The 13364-nt window shown below is 25.4% G+C and overlaps 1 protein-coding gene across 12 annotated transcripts in view; it reads right to left on the reverse strand.

The window, feature by feature from the left end:
• LOC111675850 (supervillin) overlaps nucleotides 1-13364 on the reverse strand; it is a 330599-nt gene that overhangs the window by 35606 nt on the left and 281629 nt on the right. For all 12 annotated transcript variants that reach the window (XM_046951094.1, XM_046951093.1, XM_046951090.1 and 9 more), the window contains 2 exons: nucleotides 4201-4531; nucleotides 3989-4135 (listed from right to left, as the gene is read on the reverse strand). In XM_046951094.1, coding sequence (XP_046807050.1) covers nucleotides 3989-4135; nucleotides 4201-4531 — 478 coding nt within the window. The remainder of the gene's footprint in view (nucleotides 1-3988; nucleotides 4136-4200; nucleotides 4532-13364) is intronic.

Below are 13364 nucleotides of genomic sequence, written 5' to 3' on the forward strand. Positions count from 1 at the left end.
GTGATCAACAGTCTGTCTCTATATAAAAAAAACTAGCGATTGTGATCGAGAGTCTTTCCCTTTATATTTAAAAAACACGCTAGTCGGTAGTCTTTCTCTATGTAGAGAAAACTGGCGACCGTTACCGTTAGTCCTTACCGATAGTCCTTCTCTATATAGAAAAACAAACGACAAACAGGCGATTGTGAGCAAAAGTCTTTCTCTATATGGAGAAAACTGGCAATCGTGATTGGTAGTCTTTCTCTTTATATAAGAAAACTGGCGATCGTAATCGAGTCTTTATCTTTTTATAGAAGACTGGCGATCATGATCGATAGTCTTTTTCTATATAGAGAAATATAGTCTTTCTTTATATAGAGAAATAGCGATCGTAATCAAGACTATCAATTTAGAAAACAAAACATAATGATCACTAGCGGTTGCAACCAAAAGTCTTGCTTAATATGGACAAAACTGGTGATTTCGATCTATATTCCACCTCTGCGACATACGAAAAACAAGCGATCGACAGACTTTCTCTATATAGGAAAATTAAAAGATCATTTTAATAATTTTTCTCTATATAGAGAAAAAAACGATTGCGATCGATTAAGAAAACAAGAAATAATGAGCAATAGCGGTTGCGACTAAAAGTCTTGCTTAATATGGAAACAAGCGATCGAGACTGATAGTGTTTCTTTGTAAGACAAAATAATCGAACGCGATCGATACTCCCTGTTTGTATGGAGAAAAACCATCGATAATGAACAGAGTTTCTCTCCATAAAAAGAAAATAATTGAATCTATTTCAAATCTTTTACCTTTAATAAAATCTCAAACACTATAAAACCATTTAACATTCTGTTGATTTGAGTTTTTGTCTGGTGCTATATATTTTATGGTATGAATGCGTTTAAAAGTGTTTGTTAGCCAATTATAAATACATTAAGTAGAGTGTGGCTTAAAAACAGTAAGAAATAAGAAAAAAATCAAAAACAGTACAATAAATAAGATTTTGTAAGCACAATAACTATAAAACTGATTGTCATTTATATTTATACGAATTATAAAAAGTTCAAGAAACTGCTGAAGATTTGCGATAAATTTAAAAAAAAAAACCAATTTATGGGACAATAAATAAAGACTTCTTAAAGGGAAACAATGAAAGAAAAAACTGCAATGCATAAATATAAACTAAAGAAAGTTAAACATTTTAAAAGTATCTTTTTATAAAGCATTCAATATTAATTGTTATTCAAAGCACAATATGTGCAATTAATAATTTATGGTATTCTAATAAATAAAAATATGTTTATAGAATATTTAATAATTTGCCATAAAATGTATATAGAGTAAAATATTTTATTCTTGAGGAATTTTTGTATAAATTAAAAGAAAGTGAAATCTTGATTTAAAAGGCAAAAAAAGTTCATTAACAATTTGTTTATTGGCTTCTATATTAAAACAGATTTACACAAGTTTACTTGAAGGGGAAAGCCTAATATTATAATTTTATTAAATGCCTACAAGTATGCTTTAGATTTTGCCTGCAAACTATTACAAATGACATGAGTTTTGTAGAAGAAAATACGTTTGTTGACAGAAGAGACTTATCTGTTTGGTTTGAAAAATCTTTTTAAAGATATTTTTTAAAGTTTAACAACGTTTATAAGAGTTGCCAAGTTTGAGGGAGTTTGAAAACTATAACTTAAAATTTTTAAGTTCTTTTTTTCTATAGAAACAATAAAAAAAAAAATTTCAATATTTTTTTATAAAAAATAAAGATATTTTTGAAAATGTTATACAAAAAAAGAATTTTTTGAAATTTTTCTTTAAAAGAGATTTTATAATTTTTTAATAGAAATGACTAATATTAGAAAATTTCTCAAATAATAAAGAGAAGATATTTTTATAGAAACAAATTTCTAAAAGTTCCTTTAAAAAGTATTTCTCCTTAAATTTTCTATAAACAAAAATTTGTTTAAAAATTAAATCTTTTAAAAGTTTCTTTATGAGAAAATAATTGATCACTGTAGATCGAAAGTATTTCCGAAAATAGAAAAAACAATCTATCGTCTTTTTTATACAGAGTGATAAGTGATTGCAATCGATAGTCTTAATCTATAGTATATATAGAAGCCAAGTAATCGCGGGATCTAGATCGACAGTTTTTCTATTTTTATAGAAAACAAGCGATCGCGATAGATATGTTTTATTTGTTAAGTGGAAGTATGCGATAACGATCTATCGATCGATCGATCTTTCTCCATAAACAGGAAACAACCGATCGCTTTCGATATTCTTTCTGTATATAAAGAAAGCAAGCAATTGCGATTGATGTTCTGTGCAGATAAAATAAGCGATAGCGATCGTTAGTCTCTCTCTCTCTCTTAATGAAGAAAATAAGCGATTGCGATTGAAAGTCTTTAGCTTCATGGAGAAAACAAGCAATTAAGATCCATTAACTTTTCATTTAATAAAAAATAAACGATCAGGGAAGATACTCTTTAAAATATAAAAAAAATCAGCGATAGCGATCGATAATCTTTCCCTTTAAACGGAAAACAAGTAATCTAGATCAATATTTTATTTCTATATAGAGAAATCAAAAGACCGTGATTGATAGCCTTACTCTAAATAGACAAAACAAACGATAACGATAGAATGAAAGTGGTTCTACTTTTCTATACAGAGAAAACAAGTGATCGCGATCAATAGTCCTTCTCTACGTAGAGAATCTACGCGATAGCGATCGACAGTCTTTATATTGATTTCGATCAATAGTCTTTCTCTATTTACAGAATGCAAAAGATCGCGACAGATACTCTTTAAAAATAGAAAAAACAACCAATATCGATCAATAGTCCATCTCAATATAGATATAACATTCGATCGTGATATAGAGGCGATCAATATTTTTCTCTATTTACAGAAGATCTATTGATTGCGATCGATATAGAAAAGGAGCGATCGCGAACGATAGTCTTTCTCTATATAGAGAAAAAAGCGAATGCGATAGACATTCTTTCTAATTTACAAAGGAAATCAATTAATATAAAATAAATTTTGTTACAAAAAGGAAAAAAAATTCAAAATCTTTTTTTTTAATAATACATTTTTGAAAAGGTAATATTAAAAAAATTTTATATTAAATAAAAAAATTTTAAATTTTTTCTGTAAAACGATAATTTTTCGTAATTTTCTAAAAAATTACGCAAATTTTCTATAAAAAAGTAAATAAAAATTTTGTTAATAAAAGCAGATTTCGAAAAATTTTCGTATTAAAAGTGAAAATTTCGAAAATATTTTGTTTAATTTCCATTTCCTTGGATTACCAAGTTTTTTTTTCAAAAAGGATAATATATTTTTATATTATTTAATATTATAATTTTTTGTCTCAAACTTTAACAAATTAATTTAATTATCAAGGAAATCTTTTATGTTTCGAATTATACAAACAAAAAATGTTAATAGCAATAATAAAAGGTATGACTCAAGTTACGACACGCGTGAGGAAAACCTACAATTTTTCACACTTTTGCACATTTATGGAAAAACAATAAATACTCAAATACAATTTTGTTATATTTATAAAACACATAATAAAAAACAAACTAAAATTACATAATTTACAGAAAAGCAGACTTAAAGTGAAAAACTGTAGAGGGAGAGAAGTAGGAGAAGTAAATTGAAAGAAAAAAAAAAAAAAATAGAAATAATTAAAGGTGCAAAAACATAAACTCAATGAAAACCTCACCACAAAGTGTGTGTGTGCAACAAACGTAACTAAACCAACAACAACAATGACAATTGAATAATATTGAAAAAAATAAAAACAAATAAATATTGTTGTAGCAAGTGCGTAATTAAATGTAATCGGAGATAATTAAGGAAAACGAAAGTAAATACTACAACAACAATGACAATAACAATTTAAGTGGGTTTTTTTGTGGTAAATTAAAAAAATGTTTTTTAAAATATTTAAAATAAATTTAGTTTTTGTACTTACATTAACAAAATTTTCACGTTTAATATCATCAATATCGGGCTTGGAAATACGACGTTTCCAATCATCTTCACCACTTTTTTGTAAAGCTGCCAAACGATCGGCTATAGAGCCGGTTTTAGAAATGGAACGTTGATCGGGACCCATGACCTTGATAACAAAACGTTTATTATTCATTTAAAAACTATTTAAAATATGCAAAAAAAGAAACCTACTTGCGTTTGACTGCGTCTAAGGCCGCCTTGTAAAAATGCTGGCAAAGCTGTGGGTTGTCTTGTTATTTCTTCTTGCTCTAATTTATTATGATCTGTTAAGTTTTGTGTTTGTTGTGTTTCAAATTGATTTATTGTTGTAGTAGCAGAGGCTTTTGTTGTTTCTTGTTGATCGGAGTCTTTTTGTTGTTGATCTGATGTTGTACCTACATGACGCAATTTGATAAAACCACCCGATAATGGAGGTAATTGTGGTCCAATACCTATTGCTACACCACCAGGTGGAGGAGGAACAACAATAGATGAATGACTTTTACTTTTGGCTATGAGATTTCTGTAATGAGAACGAGAAAGAAAGGGAGAGAGAGCGAGAGTTAAGAATAATATTAAGTTAAGCAGTTTAAACGGTAAATGCAATTTTCATGGGAAAATAAGTTTAATTTTAAAATGATTTATTATACATGTGAAGGTACCCTACTTAAACTTGAAGGCAATTCTGTAACAAGACCTTATATGTAGGAGAGTCCAGACCATAAACTTTTTTCCAAACTGTAGACTAAAATTAAAATAAAAATGATTAGACTTCAATTAGATTAGACTCTATGAACTAGATTATAGATCACTCTGTGGATTAGACCATAGTCTGGACCAACAAATAAATATTAGTATGTACTTTATACTAGACACTATTACAGACCATGGACAAGACTATAGTTCATACTATAGACTAGACTTTAGTTCATTATGAAAACTAGACTTTATGCTAGAGACTATTGTTGTTACCTTTTTATATATCAGATTATAGTCCAGAATAGGGTATATAAAGGGGCAGAATATAGCGATACTATACTTTAAACAGACTATATTTCAGACTACAGAATATGATATATATAATCCAGCATATATATGAGACAACTGTCCCGATAGTCAAAACTATAAACTAAAGAATTGACTGCAGTTAAGACTATAGACAAGACTATATTCCAAACTGTAGGTAAGACAATAGACAGGAATATTCTCTTGACCTATAAACTTCTTACATATGTATATTCTGAACTATAGTACAGACTAGACTGTAATCCAGATATAGACTATAGACTATGATCCAGACTGGACTATAGTTCGGATAATAGACTATATATGAGCCTGACTATACACAGATTTATAGTTTAGATCAGATTATAATCCTCCCTATAGGCTAGACACTAGAGTCAAACTATAATGTAGATATATTCCAGATTAAAAGCTTGACCATACAATACATGTTCAAAAGTTGGTAGGGTATCCATATGGTCTTATATTATCTCATTTACAATAAGTAATAATAAAAGAAGGAAAAAAGCGAAAACTAACTTCTATTCAATACCTCCATTGTCGGTTTGTTGTCTTTTGGCCCCTGGTCTCGCCTATTGTGCTAATGTAGCCGTACATCATCACGAGATTCATTTCATTACATTCAATTGCATTTCAGTCATGTATTTATGTATTTATTTTTCATTTAATCATATTTTTTTTTTTGTTTAAATACACAAAAACGTGACCGAGCACTTCACAATTTAATGAGATTTTTCATTTTTTACATTTCTTTTTGTTTTTTTTTTCACACTTTCCTTGTGTGTAATGGCAAACAAAATGAAAATTAAAGAAAAGTGTTAAATGCTAGAAGATTGGTTAGAAATTTTTCATTAACAAAAAATATTTCTTTTTTTTCAAAGATGATAATCAAATTTGTACTAAAGTGAAAAATCATCGTCGAAAAGATTTAAAAATATCTAAAAAATAGATGTTGAAGAAAGTTTCTAAAATTTTTTTTATAAAAGGAAACAATTTGAAAAATATTTTTAAAACAATAAAAACATTTTCTACACAAAAACATTTTCTACAACAAAAATCGAATCAAATTTAAAAAATTTTTATAAATATTCTATAAAAAGATAATTTTTTCGGAAATGGTCGAATTAAATTTAATTCGAATTAAATTAAATGTTCAAAAATTTACCATAATAAGAGACATTTTTTAAAAATTTTAATTTTTTAAAGTAAATTTTTTTCTCATTTTTTTATATATAAAAATAATGATTTTTGGAAAATTTTATATAAAAGAGTGATTTTACGAAAATTTTCTCTAAAAAGAGAAATTATTTAAATATTTTTTATCGAGAGATTTTCGTACAAATTTCTATAAAAGATGAATTTTTCGAAAATTGTATATTCAAAAAAAGGGAATTTAAAAAAAAAAAAAACTATAAAAAGAGGACTTTTTTTGTAAAAAGGAAGATTTTCGAAAAAATTTTCATAAGACAGTTATTAATATTAAAAGAAAGAATTAATAACAAATTTCTTTAAAATAATAAATTTTCCGAAGATTTTCTAAAAAAAGAGGGATTTTATGAATAATTATTTAAAAATATAAATTTTCAGAATTTTTTTTTTTATAAAAAAATAAAATTTTAAAAATTATCTACTAAAAGAGAAAACTTCAAAAAATGTTTATAAAAAATAAATTTTAAATAAATTTCTATAAACAGAGAAAATTTTAAGGTTTTTTTTAACATATGGGAAACTTTTTATAAAAATGAAAATTTTCGAAGATTTTCTATATAAAAAGACAATTGACATTTTTTTTAAAACAGAAAATTTTTTATAAAAAGAGAAAATTTCGAAAAAAAATTTGTCAAAAAAATGAGAATTTTATAGAAAATTGTATCGCTAAACCGATAGATGTCCTGAAGTAGGGTAAAATATTTGTTTATAAAAACTGTAAAAACATAGTGACGTTAAAAAATAATCCGATATAAAGAAATAGGAGGAGGTGATAAATGTCTTAACAAAAACTTTCATTACCAGGTAATGAGTAAAAATGCTAAAATGTTTAAGATGATGATGATGTTAAGTACTTTCAACAATCGCTTACAAGTAATTAGATAAAATCGGTGAATGTAAAGTGTTTAAAAAACGTATACAGCTTCTAAATTTTCACACAGAAGCTGATTAATGAATGAGAATTTAATTATATAACACATTATTAATAAGGCATTACTATAGTACTTATATGTAATTAGAACAATATGTAGTATTCATTAAAAAGTATGTTAATAGGTAAGTGGTTTTGCTGTGGTCTTTATAAGTTAGGTACTTCAATTACTGCAATTCCTGACACTAAGTTACCAGAATCATTATTTAAAGAAACTTTTGTTCTTTCCAAAAAGTTAGAACTCACCTAATTACTCTTTGCTGTGTGATGTTAATTATTCTTAAATTTCTTTTCGAATTTTTACGATTTATTACAATTTTATTTATACTTTTTTTCTGTTTATAACATTAGAAACTTTTTCAATTGATAAAACTTTATCAATCTTATTTAAAAATTTATAGAATATAACGATTTTTAAAGTTCTGAATTCCAGACACTTATTAAAGAACTTTTTTTAGTTGTTTTATTACACTTAGTGTAAAATCACATTTAACTTTTTGTCAAGGATGTTATAATTCACTTATTAATTCAATTATAAATGTTTTATTTTACTATTTATTTAACACTTGAAAGATAAACACAACCGTTCTTAATGAAAAACGCGAACAAACTAAATATGATAAAATTTAAGAAAATAAAGTCCAACTCAAACTACTTAATAAGGCACCTGTGGTATATTTTCCAAAAACTATTGAGAATTTAAAGTTAAAAACCATAAAAACAAAGACACGACAGGGAAAGAAAATACGCGAATATAATAACAACAACAAAAATATCCTGTAAATCATAAGTAAAGAAGTACTTTTAACACCCAAATCGCAAAAAAATCTACGTTTATAGTTCGATACCTACTAGAAACAGGCCGCTGCAACCCACCTTTTTTATTTTTGTTATTAATAATAAAAACAAAAATATTAATAGAAAACACCTTAGATATTTGTATGTACTTGGGAGTGTGTAAATGTGTGTGTGTGTGTTTGTGAATGTAGGTAATCTGAAAACATACATTGTTTAACTATTTATGACACATGTTTAAATTTAACTGCCACTAACTAAATACTTACTTGTGGCAAACAGGCAGGTATTAATTCTATAAATCACTAATATTTCAGTTGTTGTTAATGTTCACTTAATACTACACAAATAAATATGTATTATACTGGTACTACTTTTAATAACTATTTTAGATTTACAAACACTTGTTTTACAAAATATAACTTAAATGATTTAAACACTTGCTAAACAAAAAATTCATTAAAATTTTTAGCAACTTAACAAAATATTAGAGAAACCTTCGAAAAAAAGTCCATTAATTTTTATGCGATTACTGATGGCTGCTTGTTGTTTTTGTATAATTAACTTAAACATTAAAACAACAACAACAGCAGCAACAAAGTAATAATTTATTTGTTTGAAAATTTAGCACCTACACTTTGTGTCTTAGGTTCTAGTGTTTATGATTTGTAATAAAACACACCCATATGGACACCAATAATTATATTTTATTATCAGTTTATGTGAAAAATTTTGGTATATAATTATGTATATATGTGTTTGACCAGCATTTAACGATCAATTAAGGATTTACAATTTTTTGTAGACAATTATATTGTTTTAGATAAAAGAAATTTGTTTGACAATTATGTTAAAGCATTAATTAAGAAAATATTGTTGATAAATTTTTCATTTTTCTATTAATTTTTAAGGAAACAACAAAATCGTTGAGTGGTGTTACTAATAACTTTAAGTAAGAAACTCTTGATATGATGTCTTTTTCTATAGAGAACTAAAAACATCGTTTTGAAGAGAATTCACAATCTTTCTTTCTATCTATCTATATATCTATTTATCTATCTATCTATCTATCTATCTATCTATCTATCTATCTATCTATCTATCTATCTATCTATCTATCTATCTATCTATCTATCTATCTATCTATCTATCTATCTATCTATCTATCTATCTATCTATCTATCTATCTATCTATCTATCTATCTATCTATCTATCTATCTATCTATCTATCTATCTATCTATCTATCTATCTATAACGAGACGAATAGGAATCGAAAATATTCTAATAAGGGAGGTCTTTATATCGGGAAGCTTTCTTAAAGAGAAATTTTATCGAAAATGTTTTATGTTTAAAGCTCTAAACATAAAACTTCTATTAAAAGAGATACTAATCCGAAATCTTTTATAAATTAAAAAATATTTATTTGAACGTATAACTACATCTTATTTTGTTGGATTTTTTATCGAATAATTGTTAACTTGTTTTCAAATGCAAAACTAAAATTTTATATATTAATTTCCATTGTTTAAGCTTATGAATTATCCAATTTATAAAACCATGAATTATTTGTTCAACTAGTTTTTGACTTTAACATAAAAACTACTAAACTAACAATTTGCCATATGCAATTCAATCTTTAGAGTTTTTAAATAACTGATAATAGAATTAATTCAGTTTCTTTTTCATAAAACTACTACTTACATCACAACATACATGTAATTTATTTTCAAAATTATTTTCTAAGATTTTTAGCAAATAAACAACAATAATAATTGCTAAGGCGAGCAGCAGCAACTTTATTAGTTGAAGCTTAAATATGTATTTCAAATTTCAGACCAGTTTTTTGTTATCGGCTCAAATCGAATCAATTTATAATTTTCTTTGCTAACAAATATTGTGTGTGTCGAGTTGAATGCATGGATGGATGGATGGGTGGTTTTTTTCCTGACAACTAGCAAAATATATAAGATGCATGTTGCTAATATTGTGGTTGTTATTGCTGCAGCAGCTGCTGTTTGGTTTCTGTTGCTTATATTAACACATAATTTATTTTAAAGACATCATATAAAAAGTCTTAAAGAAGAAATAGAAAAAAAACTTTTAATTTTATACACTGTGTGGTATAACATATGTACGCGTATAAGTAGTTGGTCATAAGTAAACAGTTGTTGGGGATTTTTAATTAAAAATCGAAAGTAAACAAGTGGGTTTTTTTCGATTTTTTTCAAATAATTATAGTTTGTAGTACTATTTGACATGTGCAATTATTTAAATGGATACATAATCGGCTAAATCAATTAGTTTCATATCCGTTGAAAAGTGTTGATTGAAAGAAAGGATAAGAGTTTTCAATGCTTTCATTAAATAAGAAAATATTTCATATAAAGTGATGGAAAGCTAAATATTTCTTTTTAATAATTACCGACTTAAGGCTTTTTGAAATCAGGTCTTTAAAATTAACTTTCTAAAAGTTAACTTAAAATCATATTTATGGCTGACAGACAGAATGAACCTTGAATTGTTGAAATTCTTAGTTATTTTGCTCTAAAATATTTAAAATATTTTTAGTGACTACAATTTGTCACTTTTTTACATTTTTTATTTATATTTTAATTTAAATTAATTGTATAAATTCACCTGTCCCACTGCTAACATAATTATTGCATAATAACTGCCTTTGAAAATATATAAATGTCTTGTTTAATAAGCGTGATTAAATTTTTTGTCGCCTACATTTAAGTACCAGTTATAATAAATTGCAATGAATAAAAAATCTAGATATTCTTAGACATAAATTTCAAATTAAACTATGTAATTTTAACTGTATGTAAGGCAATGACGAAATTTCAATACCCTAAATTTCATAAACAGAGAATTTTCTATACAAAGAAATATTTAAAAAAAAATATATCTTTTTTTTGATAAAAATATATATTTTTCGTAAATTTTCTATAATAAGACAAAATTTCAGAAAATTTTCTAAAAAAAGAAAAAAATTTTAAAGAGAGAAATTTTTTTAAATTTTTCTATGGAAAGTTCTCTGTTTATGAAAGGTGTACCTTTTTATATTTTCCGATAATTCAAAAAAAAAAATAGAAATTTTATATAAAAAAATTCTATAAGAAAAAAATCTCAGAAAATTTCTTATAAAGAGAGAATTTTTTATACAAATATAAAATTTTAGATAATTTTTTACAAAAAGAAGAATTTTTTTCGAAATTTTTCTATACAAAAAAAGAATTTTTGAAAAAATTTATAAAAAAGGAAAACTTTTACAAAAACATTTCCATAAAAAAATAAATTTTCTATAAGAAAAAATTCTCCGAAAATTTTCTATACAAAGAGATCATTTTTAATATTTTCTGTAAGAGAAATTTTCCAACAATTTTCTAAAAAAAAATATTCAGAAAACATTCTAAGAAATTAGATATTTTCCCTTAATTTTCTATAAAAAGACTAATTTTTCGAAACATTTGCTAAAAAATTAAAATTTCCGAAAATTTTCGATAAAAAAATTTAAATTTCCGAAAATTTTCTATAAAAAAAGATAATTTCCGAAAATTGTATATAAAAGTAATATTATTTAAAAAAAGAAACTTTTCTATAAAAAAATTCAAAAATTAAAAAAATATTTTTCGTCATTTATTATAAAAGCGCTTTTTCGGAAATTTTCTACAAAAAGAGAAACTTTATCTTTGCAAAGAGAAAATTCAGGAAATTTACTGTAAGAGAAATTTTCAAAAAATTTCTGTAGGAATTTCTAAAAAGAAATAATTTTCCATGAAATTAAAATTTTTCAACTATTTTTTTTATTTTTTTAAGAAAACAGAATATTTTATAAGAATAGAGATTTTCAAAAAATTTCTGTAAAAAATTGGATCGAATAGTTTAAGATATTCAATGTAATTTTTTTTTAAGATTTCCGATAAATTTATAGTTGATCCTGTAAAATCATTATTTAAAGAAAATTCCTTATTAAATCTTTCTTTAAAAACGATTTATCGTTCAATGCCTTTAAAAAAATGATTTCATTTAAATATTTCCCTAAGGAAGATATCAGCTCAATCTTAAGTACAATTGCAGTTTAATTTTTCTTTAAATAAGGCTTTTAATTAAATCTTTATTAAATGATGATTTTCGATTGAATTCGAATTATGTATGAAATAATTATTCCGATTTTCAAATCATTCTGTAAATATTACTGACGATCAATACTGGGGTTCTATAAATCGACTTTCGAATAATCGAATAATCGAACAATCGACGTTTTGTAGAAAAGTCAAAAAGTCGAAGTCGACTATTTTGTTCCAAAAATGTCGAAGTCGACTATTTTGTTCCAAAAACGTCGATAACTCGACTATCGTCTGTGAAAAAAGTCGACTTTGGAAATAAAAGTCGGAAGGTCGAAAAAAGTCGATAAGCCGAAAAAGTCAAAAAGGTGAATAAAGTCGAAAATAATCGAAAAGTCGAAAACTCGAAAATAGAAGAAAAAAGTTAAAAATAGTCGAAAATTTTAAATAAGTGTTAAAAAGGTCAAATACTCTAAAATTGTCGGAAAAATTCGAAAAAAGTCAAAAATAGTCGAAAAGTCGACTTTTCGTTTCAACTATAGAACCCTAAACAATACCTCTTTTAGGGAGATTTACGATTAATTATTTTTATTTATAAAAGATTTTCGATCAAATATGTTTTGTATGTGGGATGCTCTTTCTCCCTCTCTTTAAAGAATATATTTGCGATGAAGTCTTCAAGAGAAAATTTTGAACATTTTCGTAAAAAAAAGAAAATTTTGAACTTTTTCGTAAAAAGAGAAAACATTAAAGTTAAGTTTTGAACTTTTTGTAAAAAAAAGAAAATTTTTTAAATTTTCTAAAAAAATATATTTTTTTATCTATAAAAATAAAATTTATTAGAAATCCACTATAAAAGTTTTTGTTTTATCACGCTCCATTTTATATCTTCCACATGCTAAAATTCCGGAAAAGGGAAGCAAAAAAGCAACACCATTTACAAACCTTTATAAAAATTTAAAACACTCTCTCCAACCAAGTATGGCAAAAAAAAATATGCAAAATTTTATAGAAAACAAAAAAAAATTAAAGAGAAAAATAAATAATAAAAAACAACACATAAAATATAAATAAATAAATTGCATTGAACTAGTGAAAACTTGTTGCCACCAAACACCACCGCAAACGCCATCAACGTCGCCAACAACATTACAGCAACAAGCAAATTTTCCAAACAAGTCGTCAAAAGGCAACAACGATAATACTAACAACAGCAGCAATTGCCACAAAAACAACAACAACAAACTAGTGTGTATGAAATAGAGTGTCACACTACTAACACTGTGACAAAGAAACATGCATTCATATGTAAATGACTGTCACAGC

This window comes from Lucilia cuprina, chromosome 5 (assembly GCF_022045245.1).
Source record: "Lucilia cuprina isolate Lc7/37 chromosome 5, ASM2204524v1, whole genome shotgun sequence".
In the NCBI taxonomy this organism is placed as follows: Eukaryota; Metazoa; Arthropoda; class Insecta; order Diptera; family Calliphoridae; genus Lucilia; species Lucilia cuprina.